The sequence below is a fragment of the Myotis brandtii genome, unplaced genomic scaffold, assembly GCF_000412655.1.
Source record: "Myotis brandtii unplaced genomic scaffold, ASM41265v1 scaffold456, whole genome shotgun sequence".
NCBI lineage: Eukaryota > Metazoa > Chordata > Mammalia > Chiroptera > Vespertilionidae > Myotis > Myotis brandtii.
In genome coordinates this window covers 218,460-230,332 of record NW_005367431.1, presented here as the reverse complement: position 1 = coordinate 230,332, position 11,873 = coordinate 218,460, and the positions used below count along the sequence as shown (strand labels likewise).

At 52.4% G+C, this 11,873-nt stretch overlaps 1 protein-coding gene across 3 annotated transcripts; it reads right to left on the bottom strand.

Annotated features, from left to right (window-relative positions):
* Positions 1-1,697: 1,697 nt before the first annotated feature.
* Positions 1,698-8,412, bottom strand: NKAIN1 (Na+/K+ transporting ATPase interacting 1). Of its 3 annotated transcripts, XM_014546771.1 has the most exons (7): positions 8,275-8,407; positions 6,573-6,653; positions 4,753-4,950; positions 4,287-4,347; positions 3,775-3,856; positions 2,441-3,628; positions 1,698-2,350 (listed from the first exon to the last, which is right to left on the bottom strand). In XM_014546771.1, exons 1-6 carry the CDS (start codon positions 8,332-8,334, stop codon positions 3,619-3,621), a joined length of 492 nt encoding a protein of 163 aa, XP_014402257.1. In that variant the 5' UTR covers positions 8,335-8,407; the 3' UTR covers positions 1,698-2,350; positions 2,441-3,618. The 3 variants fall into 3 exon arrangements, with proteins under 3 accessions (XP_014402257.1, XP_014402260.1, XP_014402259.1); XM_014546774.1 differs by having other exon boundaries at positions 1,698-3,628; positions 8,275-8,412; XM_014546773.1 differs by lacking the exon at positions 8,275-8,407 and having other exon boundaries at positions 1,698-3,628; positions 4,753-4,966; positions 6,573-6,643.
* Positions 8,413-11,873: the final 3,461 nt, after the last annotated feature.

The window sequence follows — 11,873 nt, the reverse complement described above, 5'->3', positions numbered from 1 at the left end:
TCTCATCATTGATGATTCTTTCTCTCACTCCTTTCCTCTCTGAAATCAATAAAAAAATAATAATAAAAAAACTTTTAAAAGTGGAGAGTCTTTCCTGGCTGTAGTTAGAGAGGTGATGGAAGAAGGAAGGGTCAGAGAGATGCCACCCTGCTGGCTTTGAAGATGGAGGAAGAGTGGCCGAGAGCCAAGAAATCAGGCAGCCTCACCCGACCGGCGTGGTTCTATGGCTGAGCGTCAATCTATGAACCAGGAGGTCATGGTTCGATTCCTGGTCAGGGCACATGCCTGGGTTGTGGGCTCAATCCCCAGTGGGGGGTGTGCAGGAGGCAGCCGATCGATGATTCTCTCTCATCCTTGATCTTTCTATCGCTCTCTCCCTCTCTGAAATCAATAAAAATATATGTCCAAAAAAATAATAAAAAATGAAGCAGCCTCTAGAATCTACAAACGGCAAGGAAATGGATTCTGGCCTAGAGCCTCCAGAAAGAAATCTTGACTTTAGTCCGTGACACCATGTTGAACTTCTGTCAGATAATACATTTGCATTGTTTTAAGCCGTGGTAATTGATGACAGCAATAGGAGCAATAGTAAACGAATACAGTCCCCATAGAAGCTTCCTCCAACCAGTTAGTCCCTGCTAGTCTGACCCCAGGCACCATGTGTCCTCCCTCACACCTTTGCTCCTGCTGCTGCCTGTCCAGGACACTCAGATCACCTCTCCTGAGCTCCTGTTAATAAATGCCTTTCCCTCTACACTGTCCTCGGCACTGACCCCTGCAGCAGCACTCCCCCTTCAGCCTGCCCCTCCCGCGGGCTCCCCTCGAGACCATGAGCTCCTTACAGGCGTGTCTGATTTCTTTTCCTCCGACCCCATGACCAGAAGTGGTCCACAGAGGTCTGCACAACGGACCCGGGGCACTTATGTAGAAGCCCTGGTTCTTAGTCCCCGGCTGCACCAGGACACCCGGGATCCCTACAAAAACCCCAATTCTACCAAATCACCGTGGAAGGACGGGCGGCGGCTACGCAGGTATTATTGGGGGAAGATTCCCAAGAGTCAGAAAGTGAAAAACGGCAGGGAGTTGAAAAGTAGGATATGTTGCCACTTGTGTGGAAAAAAATGGAAAAAACAAATATTTATAACAAATTTTTAAAGAATCAACTATCTTTGGAAAGACATAGAAAACAAGAGAACAGAACTCCTGGTAACTTTCTGAATTCTGTATCATATATACATATTAACTGTTCACAAAAGTAAGTAAAAGTTTAAAAACTCAAAATACTGACTCTGGTGTATCTCCAGAAAGGACCCAGAATGCCCCAGGTGGGGCACAGGAATCTCCCTGGAAAACACTGTCCGCCAGCTCATCCCAAGTCAGGAACTGAATTGTCAGGAAGAGGGCAGAGCCAAGAAGCAAGGGATACTCGACAGCACAAACTGACAATGCACTTCATCAGAAAAATAAATAGAAAGCTCTCCAAGGGGCTGGGAAGCCCTAGAAACCCACGGACTCAGTCCCACCTCTGCATTTTATGGGCCAGGAAGGAGAGGGAGAGTAACCTGCCCACAGCGACACAGCCAGTCAGAGGCCCAGGCCAGTGCCCCAGGAATGACAGTGACAAGGACATGGATTCCAGCCCCCGCCCACCCTCATGCAGGGGCCCTGCTGACTCACAAGGCAGGAGGACAGGAAGATAGAGAAGAAAACACCATCTTTAATCAACCCACCTGCACAGAAACCAGGGGAACATGCCCTGCCTTGCAAGGTCCCAGTGAGAACTTGGTCCCCCTGCAAAAACTGTCTTATAAAAACAAAAGGCTTCAAAGCACCAGTGGCTAAACCCCTTGAGTAGAAAGGGGGTTGGGGGAGTGGAGGTGAGATGACAATTGGCTGGGGGCGGTGGGGGAGGAGGAGGGAGGGCTGGAGGCAGGAGTTAGCCAAGTGGTGGGGCAGCAGTCAGGCCTCAAGGGAACTGTCCCCATCTTGAGCTGTACCCACCAGCTAATGGGGCTGACCATCTGGGACCTCGGTGCCTGTGGTGACCAGAGGAACTCCTGGGGCTGGTTCCTTGGCACAGAACTGCACTTGGAGGGGGGTTTTAGCTCAGGATATTTTGGCTTTAGATAGTAGGAAACACTAGACTGGAGAGGGAAGAGCATAGAACAAAGTGGTCACCATGGACGGGCTCAGGTGTGCAAACTGTCTGCACTTCCCTCCAGCTCCCTGAGGCCTCCCACCCTTCCTTACCCAGGGCCACTCCAATTTCACAGGCTGCGAGGCTGAGGCCTGATCCTCCTGCCCTTGGACTCACCAGCCAGGGCACAGGATGCAGGCTGCTCTGGGATGCCTGTGCGGGGAGGTGGGGAGAATGAGCTCTCCTCTCTGCTTGCTCTCAAGGAAGTGTGCTGGACCTCCTGACCCCACACCCCCACTCTACCTCTTCAGAACTCCAGGACACTGGAGTAGTCATAAGCGCTAGTGATCTGTGAGCACTGGTGACCAGCTAGAGCTGACCAGCCCTTTTCCACTCTTAAATCACAGGTCTTCCAACCGGTCAGGCAGAGTTGCTGAGAGCGTAGGGGACCACAGGTGCAGCAGCTTTAGGCACCTGGACAGGGGGGTGACGACTGACTGTGAGTCCCCTTTCCTGGAGAGAGCTTGAAAGGGTTGCCAAGGGTGGACAGAAGCCAAGTCTAGGAAGGCTTCCCTGTGGGCCAGGCTGAATTCAGGGCTCTGGGCTCCATATGTCTAGTTCCCTACGAGAGAACGGGTATATTGCTTTAAGAGAGGCGCTGGCAAGTGGTGGCGGTGATGTGTAAGTATGGTGTGGATCTCATGGGTTCTGGAGTGTCCAGGCTGGAAAGGGATTTGAAAATGGAATGTGGAGACCAGGCACTGGGTTTTGGAGGTTGAAACTACAGAAAGTACACTGTGTTCAGGGCCTGCCTCCACCAAAAGCCTAGTTGTGTGGCCTCAAAGCAGATTGCTCTACACTGCTGGGCCTCAGTTTCCTTATCTGCAAAATGGGGATTATAATACCAGCCTAACCCAGGGAACTGAGTGTCAACGGAGAGAGAAGGCTAGAAAGAGCTATCCCATTTGCTAAGGGATTATTTTAATTATTTGAGGTGGGGAAACTGAGGACCAGAGGGCAAGGGCTTTGCCAGATGTCACACAGAGAGTCAGTGATGGAGCTGCGATTAGAACCCAGGACTCCTGTTCCTAGCTCACGGTGTGAATGAGTGTGGTGAGGTGGGGTGAGTCTGTCCATCCTGCCTCTACTCTCTGGACAGTGAACAGGATGCTGAGTGAAGGTTGAAAGAGAGAGGCTGGAAAAGGGAGGGAGGCCCCAGCGCACGCCAAGGCTGAGATTAAAAAAAATACAAACCCCGAGATTCCCCTCCCTCGCCCCACCCCGCCCCGCCCCATCCCTGAAGTCCAGGCTGCAAAGGGCCAAGTCCAAGTCCGAGGCAGACCAGATCGAGCCGCGCAAGCTGCAGTCAGCCCGCCAGCCACCAGGGGGCGCGCCTGCCATCTTGGCCCGAGCTCGTGGCAGCGGCTGTCAGTTTAGCACAAAGCACTCGGCACGGCACCGGGGTGGGCGTGGGGCTGAAGCTACCCCGACCTGCAGGAAACAAAGGCAGGTTAGGAAAGTGGACCCCGAGAATGGGGGAGCAGAGAGATCCGACTGCTCTTCCCACCCCTCCTCTCCTTTTTACCGACACTAACGCCCGGGTCCCCCATCCCACCCTGCTTGGCGCCATGACCCACGTGTACAGAGGCTGCAGCTGTAAATGCGACGTCTTCTGGGGCGCCTGGTATCCGTAGGAGTCAAAACCGCCGATGAAGTCAACTGCAGAAGGGGAGGTGGCATAGAGTTAGAAACGGGCTGGGGGCGGGGCGTCCTTAAGGGAGAAGGTTCTTGGGGGCAGGGCTTGAGCCACTTCAGGGGAGGAGATGGGGTTGGGGGAAAACGCTGGGAATGGGAGGTGCCAGATAGGGACCAGCCTTGTGGAGCCCCTCCAAGGGGCAGGGCCTGAGAGGGGCGGGTAGGGTGGTGGTGCTGGGGCCGTGGACTGGGCACCTGGACATCCGGACCTCAGTCCAGAATGGGCTGACTATGTAAATCCCACCCACCCCTGGCTCCTCTCCTCCCCACTCATAGAGGGGCCGACCCAGGGCTCCCTCCCACCGAGGCCGTGCGGGCCCCTGTCCAGGGTGCTGAAGACGCGGGGTGGCCGGCGGCCAGGCTTTTCCGCTTCCTAGGGGCGCCACATACTTACAGCTGTCCTCTTCCTCCAGGAACACTTTGCTCACGTAGCAGGCGAACACAAAGCCGAACAGCTGAGGGAGGAAGAGGATGAGGAGAGGGAAGCTCTCCCTCCACCCTCTGCCTGGCCCTGCCTACCCAGGCTGGAGGAACAGGGTGTGCTCACATGAAGGCGAACCCCTAACAACTTCCAAGTTCATGACTGGGCCTTAAAGTCAAACATTCCTGGTTGCAGTCTCTGTCCTGGGACTGTGACTTCGGACAAGCAATTATTTTACCTCGCTGAGCCTCAGTTTCCCCAGTTGGATCTGGGCAATACCTTACTGGCTTGCTAGGAGGAAAGAGAATCATGTGGGGTGGGGAGATCCTCCCCAGGCAGGCTGGAAGACCCAGATTCAACCCTTCTTAACTAGGGCTAAGCAAAGGGGTTTTCAGACTCCACTTTGGGAGTGTTGTGAGGTGGGCACAGGAGGACTCACAGCCAGGAAGATCTGCAGGGCGCTGCTGAGGGCTTCGATGTAGGGATAGTCGAGCAGGCAGCCAGTGACAGAGATGACATGGTGGTCTTCCAGGGCCAGGCGGGAGTTCAGGACAGGTGTCACCAGGCAGCCTGGCCCGTTCTCCATCCACCAGGAGCGGTGCAGGGATGTGTTGAAGGTCATGATGAAGTCCCGGTCCTGGGGGTAGAGGGGCCTAGGATACTGAGCTGGGGTGGGGGAATCCTCCCCAGCTCCCAGGAGACTATATATAAAGCCTATTTCACATGCGGACCGTTATAGCAGCCTCCTCCCATAACTTGCTTTGTGGAGGGCATGGGGGTGAGGGGGTGTGAAGAGTATGTATCTGCAGATCCACATTTGGCCAGTAGGTGGCACGGGATGACCATGCAAGCCTCCCTATTCCATCAGCAATAGGAGGGGCTGGTACTGACCTACAGAATCCCAGGATTCCAGGGCTGGAAAGAACATCAACAGTGACCAGATACAATTTTCCAGCTTTTGGTGAAATCTTCAATACAGGCCCTTTCACGGCCCATTCAGCCTCTACAATGTGCTCCCTATGTGTGACCCTGGGCAAACCTTTTCCCTCTTGGGCCTCAGTCTCTCCATGTGAAATGGCAAAGTGGCTGACCTAGGTCAGAAGTTGTTATCCATGGTGTGCATCCCTGTGTTCATTAGTCATCCACTCATACAGTCTGCTAACAAATATTCACTGCATGCTGACCAGGTGCAAAGCACTGAGATGTGTGATCTTGTTTATCCCCTCACCAATCAAAGGAAGTTGGGGTTGCTCTTATCTGAACTTACTAGATGAGGAACTGAAGTTCAGAGAGAGTAAGACACTTGCCCAAGGTCAGACAGCTAGAAAACATTAGAGCTGGATTTGAATCTAGTAGATAGTCAAACTACCAAGCCAAATGCTCTCATTCATGTATGCTGCCTTCTTAATATCTAAGAATGAAAGTTGTGCTCTCGATGGTTTGGCTCAGTGGTTGGGGTGTTGGCCTGTGGACCGAAGGTCGAGGGTTCGATTCCTGGTCAAGGGCACGCACGTACCTCCATTGCAGGTTCCCCAGCTCTCATAGGGGCGCATGCAGGAGGCAACCAATCAATGTGTGTCTCTCTCATGTTGATGTTTCTCTCCCTCACTCCCTTTCACTCTCTCTAGATATCAATGAAAAAAAAATATCCTTGGGTTAGAATTAAAAAATAATAATAATAAAAATGGAAGTTATACCCTCTGGGTTTACTCTTCTCAAAGCTAAATATTCCTACTTACTTCAATATGTGACATGGTCTGTTCAATTTTTCCCAAACAAACTCTACCTAATCTCTTGTTCTTCTGAAAAAATATTGATCAGCACTGAACTCGAATCTTTGCAGTCTAAACAGTACAAAGTGCATGGGATTTTCACCTCCCTTGCACTGAGCACAGGTGAGGCCTAAGAGTAGCTTTGTGGGCCACCATATACTGTTAGTTTCTACAAAGCTTGTTATCAACCGGGACCCCAGCCCATCTTCACACAGACGGATCTTCACCCTTATCTGCTCCATCATCATTTGTGTCTGAGAAGTGCAGAGGGGCCCAGAAACAAAAATGTGGGGTGGGGAATGGGAATAGATTATTTGGGTGTGTGGAGGGAAGTTTCTTCAAGAGATAATTCCCCGTCCCCCCCCCCCCCGAAAAAAAAAATCCACAAAAGAGATGATGGCCCAGACCCATATCACCGTGGGAGCCTTTAGGGTGGGAGGGGAAAGGCCAGGCTCTGCCCGCTGGCACTGCCAGGCCTGAGGCTTACCTGGGACAGCTGTCCAACCTCCAGGTAGAAGCAGATGATAAATGCATTCCAGCCAACCCAGAGCACCAGCCAGGCTGCATACTGGGGAAAGCAGAGGTGGGGTCAGGGTGGGGCCTGGGGGAGGGGGCTTGGGGTATGTCCATGGACACAGAGTTAATGGACTGAGAAGACTTTTGCAGGGGACGTTACGACAATACCTTGCTCATAGAGCACTGAGAATAGTTAACAAATCATTTTTACACCAAACCAGTCTTTATAACAGCCCTGCAGGGAAGGCATTGTCCTCGCTTCAGAGATAACTAATTTAAGGCCTGGAGAGAGTCATTTTTTCCAAGATCACACAGCTAGAAAGACGTAGGGCTGGAACTCAAACCCAAGTCCTGGGGTAGCTAATCCTACCCATTCGGCAGAAAACAACAGCCGCCAGACATGGCCAAGAGCTGGAGAGGGGCTGGCTCTTTCCACCCAAACCCTATGCCTACAATTCCAGTGGTGGCCACCAGCAGACACAGCATTTTACACTGGTGCCTGGGGCGTCCTGAGAACTGGAAAGAAGGGTTCTCATATCTCACTCAGATGAGAGAAAACCCTGGAAGGGCCATGTTCTCCTGGCCTCTGGGAGGTGGGGACAAGCCCTAGAATGAGGGCTAGTGGGCTCTGGTGGTAGCAGGACACTGCGTGTCACTGTTATTGTAGGTGTCAAGCGTTTCTGTAGTAAATCTACCAAAAAGCCTTTTCCCTCAAGAGAGGTATGTGAATGGGTCACGGAGGAAGAGCAGGGAACACAGGTGAACTGAAAACAGGAGTTTGACAGAGACCATCCAGGACCAACCAGGACTTAGAAAAACGGAGCAGGAGGAAGGAGCCAGGGACACAGTCCACTCTGGGGATGGGCCTCAGAGCCACCCTCGACTGTATTCTTGATGAACACCAAGGGACAAGCGCCAAGCTTTCCCGACGAAACCTGAGGAACTAAGCTAGACCAGGCTCCTTCCTCGCACTGGCTTTCTGAGGCGGCGTGGTGAGGTGGCAGGGGCCTCCGCTCTGGATCTGAGGCTCTAGTCCTGGCTCTGCCACCCACTAGCTGTGTGACCTTAGGAAGGGTTGCAACCTTTCTGAGACTCATTTCCTCATCTAGAAAATGGAGATGGTGCGATATACCTCGCAGAGCTGCGTAAAGATCCAACAAAGCAAGTGACATCTTAGCAGAGTGTCCAACACAAGGTAGGCACTCATTAAATCAGTGGTTCTCAACTTTGGCTGCACATAAGAATCACCTGTTTTAAAATCGTGATTTCTGGGCCTCATCCTCCGGAAATTCTGTTTCTTTGTTATGGGGTGGGGCCACAACATTAGTAACAAAGAAACAGAATTTCTGGAGGATGAGGCCCAGAAATCAGGGTTTTAAAAAGATTCCCAGGTGATTCTAATGTGCAGCCAAGGTTGAGAACCACTGCATTAAATGATGTATCATGTTAATAGTTGGATTTTTCCCTAGGAAATTCTTTAGGAAAAACACCAACCTTGCCTCCGCTGAATAAAGAAGCATTGGGACTTGGGCATTCACATCAACAGGGCTAGAGGCAATACAGGGCAGGGGTCTGCGTGCCTGTGGTGGGAGGGCAGTTTTGGTTGGAGGAGTGGGGGAGATGGATAGGGGTGAGGAGAAGGGGTTGGCTTGGGAGGGGTCAATGAGCCATACCAGAATGAGGTACCGGGAGCGGTACTGCACCGTGCCAAAGATGCCCAGGATGACCGCCATGATGTGCAGGAAGTTGGCTAGGATAGGAGCCCATTGGTAGCCCAGGAAGTCAAAGATCTGCCGCTCCAGCGCAGCCACCTGTGGGAAAGAGCAGACTGAGGCCGTGTGCACGCCCTAAAAGGGAAGGGCAGGGACTCCTTGACCTTGTGGAGGAGGTGACATCAGTTATTGTGGTGATGAGGCACCATGACGGATTGTGCAGAAATCTTGGAGCCATCCCAGCCCTGAAGTACCAAAGGGCTGCTGGGAGGTGGGACAAGTCTGTGGGGGTGGAGGACTGAGCCCTGATCATGACTTTGGGGTGGGCTGAAGGGAGATGGGAGCCAGGGTTCAGAACACCTACCTCCCTGCCAAGAGGCCCTCCCCACTTGCTCCTTCCTTACGTGGGGCTCTCAGTTGGTGGAGTCAGGATCCAGACTCCTCCCCCAGCCCTGCCCTAGGGCTGAGCCCTGGCCCTGGAGGCCCCAGGGATGCCTCGGGTCTGAGTCATCTCTTCCCAGGCCCCCTCTCTGGAGGTTACCCTGGCCTATCGGATCCATGGGCCACAGAGAAAGGGATTTTATTTTCTCCCCTCCCCTGAGGGAGCTGCAGTAGATTGCAAAACTGGCCTCAAATTCTTCTTCCTGTTTCCATTTTCTATGGCAGTGCCTGCCCACACTAGCTCTGTACTTGGTCATGTGACTTGCTTTGCCCAATGGGGCTTAAGCAAATGTGAAGCAAGTGAAGACGTGAAAAATGTTTGTGCACTGGAGCTTGCTCACTTGCTACACTTGTAACACAGAGAACACCTTGTGAAGGAGCCCAAGCTGACCTGCTGAATGACAGGCGCCCCAGCTGCCAGCCAGTCAGCCATCGGAGTGAGGCCATACTAGCTCATTCAGATGCGAGCCAACCCACCAGCTGACCACAGACACCCAGCCCAGAATCAGAAGAATCTCCTAGCCAACACACAGAATCATGAGCTGAATAAAATGATTCCTTTAAACTACTACATTTTGGGGTGATTTGTTACACAGCAAAAGCTAACTGATACAGGACACAATCAATACTCCCTTTCCAGCAGCCCCTACTTCAATCTTTCAGCTGATACAATCAGGAACAAAGGTGCCAAGGGTACCTATTGGTATTGACTGACCAATATTCCTTCTTCTGGTTTTGGAAGCTGCCACCCAGACACTCAGTTCATGTGGCTTGGTGGGGCTGATCCCACTTCTAACTTCCATAGCAGGCTGGTGACCTATGCCTAACCAAATAATCCACACAGTGATCTATTCAGGGATGGGCACTCACTGTGTGCCCTGCTCCCGAGAGTCACCAAAGCTAAGGAACAGGGAGAGAGTGAGGAAGGAAGATGAACAAGCAGGAACAGTGTCCCCGGGGACATCGTTTTAGGTCTGAGGATCCAGACATACCTGAAACTAATTGCCCCTCCCTGTACCTGTGATTTCTGTCACTTGCAACCAAGAGTCCTGACTGAGATAGAAGAAGGGGAGAGAAGCGGGTCTGGCTTGGGAGGGGGAGGGACGATTCCGATAAGGTGAAAAGATCCCAGAAGCTTTTTTCCTGGGAGGGAGGCAGGAGAAGGTGGACCTGATGCTACCACACAGATGGCAGGGCTGGGCAGAGACCCAGGAAGCTGCGGGCTCAACCCTGGCACCCACCCACCTGGCACCAGCCTGCCTCTTTTTGGTGACTCCCCTCGCAGGGCTCTGCGGATTGTAAAGAGCGTTCCAAGTTCATCTCTCCCTCCATACTCCTTGGCAGAAAGGCAGAACTGAGATCATATCTCATTTTGGAGAAAGAGACAATGAGGCTCAGAGAGGGGAAGTGACTTGCCTAAGGTCACACAGCTGGCTGGTGGCAGCGCCAGGCAACCATTCTGCCTTTCTCTGCACCTGTCTCACCTTGGCCCCAACACACAACCTTTCCCATTGGCAGTGGCCTTGGTGTGAAGAGGCATGGTTCCGGTTGAGAGTCTGATACTGACCATGGGTGACCTTGGGTAGGCCACCTTCCTGCTGGGTCTTGGGCTCCTCTTGCATCCATAGAGGCCGCTGGACTACATGACCTCTAAGGGTCCTTCTGGTTTTGACGTCAATGATCTGCTGACCTTGGGGGAGAAACTCCCCAGGCTGCTCCCCCTGCCAAAAGGCCCTGTCTCACTTTTTTTTTTTTAAATTAGGCAATGATCTGCTGACCTTGGGGGAGAAACTCCCCAGGCTGCTCCCCCTGCCAAAAGGCCCTGCCTCACTTTTTTTTTTTAAATGAGGTTTATTCTCTCTTTTTTTAAAATATATTTTTATTGATTTCAAAGAGGAAGGGAGAGGGCGAGAGAGATGGAAACATCAATGTTAAGAGAGAATCGTTGAACGGCTGCCTCCTGCACGCCCCATACTGGGGATCAAGCCCAAAACCTGGGCATGTGCCCTATGACCGAAACCAAACCCGGGACCCTTTAGTCTGCAGACCGACGCTCTATCCACTGAACCAAACCGGCCAGGGCCCTGCCTCATTTTTGTTCTCCCTTCCACCCACACTCTGCTAGGCTTTAGGAAACGTGGTGGTTTGGGATCCAGCTTGAAGCTCTCAACTCAGCTGGCACCTGCTCTTGGCAAGGAGGCTGTCATCAGAGGACAGAGGGCTGTGGCTCAGTTCTTGGGCATTGTCCCGTGCACTGAAAGGTAGCAGGTTCGATTCCTGGTCAGGACACATGCCCGGGTTTAGGACTCCATCCCCGGTAGCGGGGGTGCAGGAGGCAGGAAGTAGCTGATCAATGCTTTGCTCTTACATCGATGTTTCTCCCTCTCCCTTCCTCTCTCTCTAAAAATCAATAAAAATATTAATCAAATAAAATTATTCTCCACCGCAGGACTCCCTGCCTCCCCACTGGTTTTATTTTTTCCATGGCATTTATCTACCCACCTTCTATGTACTATCTCCTGCATTAGAGGGCAAACTCCATGAGAGGGGGGGTTTCTGCCTGAGATGTCCACTGCTGTACGTTAGTGGCGAGGGCCAAGCCTGGCACATTGCAGGTGCTAAAGGTAACCTCATTCTCCACCCTGTCTGGCCACTCCCGAGTCCAGCGCAGCTGATCCTCCCATGCACTCAGACCCTTAAATATCCAAGAACCTCAGGGCTATATTTGGCCCTTTTTCATGCTCCACTTCTCCCAGCAAACGCATGCCTACCCAAGCTTCAGTGACTACCTGCTCATGTTTCAGCTTCCAGCCCCTTTATAAACCACCTGCCCACTGGATGGCTCATCATGAACTTAATACGCTCAAACCTGGTCCATTTCCAGGGACTCGGGGCCCCACGATGTGTCCAGCTGCATGAGCTGGAAAACGGAACTTTAGGTCCTGGTCTCCCCGCTCTCCCTCACCTCCATGCCGGGCCTGTCAAGTTCTGGCTCTCTGACTTGCTGAATCTCTGACACAGCTGGTCACCTTTCTCCCTCCACTGTCTGCTCTCACCTGGCCTTTGGAATGCCGCGCCCCCCCATTTCTAACCCACCCCCCTCTTTCCTGAGTGAAACC

What these genes read in the sequence shown, in the direction of transcription:
- NKAIN1 (XM_014546774.1), bottom strand. Translation starts at nt 8,334, where the DNA reads ATGGCGGTCATCCTGGGCATCTTTGGCACGGTGCAGTACCGCTCCCGG. An exon ending in AGGTTGGACAGCTGTCCCAG is followed by an intron (nt 4,951 to 6,572) that starts GTAAGCCTCAGG and finishes CTCTACCCCCAG; the next exon opens with GACCGGGACTTCATCATGAC. An exon ending in CCCTGCAGATCTTCCTGGCT is followed by an intron (nt 4,348 to 4,752) that starts GTGAGTCCTCCT and finishes TTCCTCCCTCAG; the next exon opens with CTGTTCGGCTTTGTGTTCGC.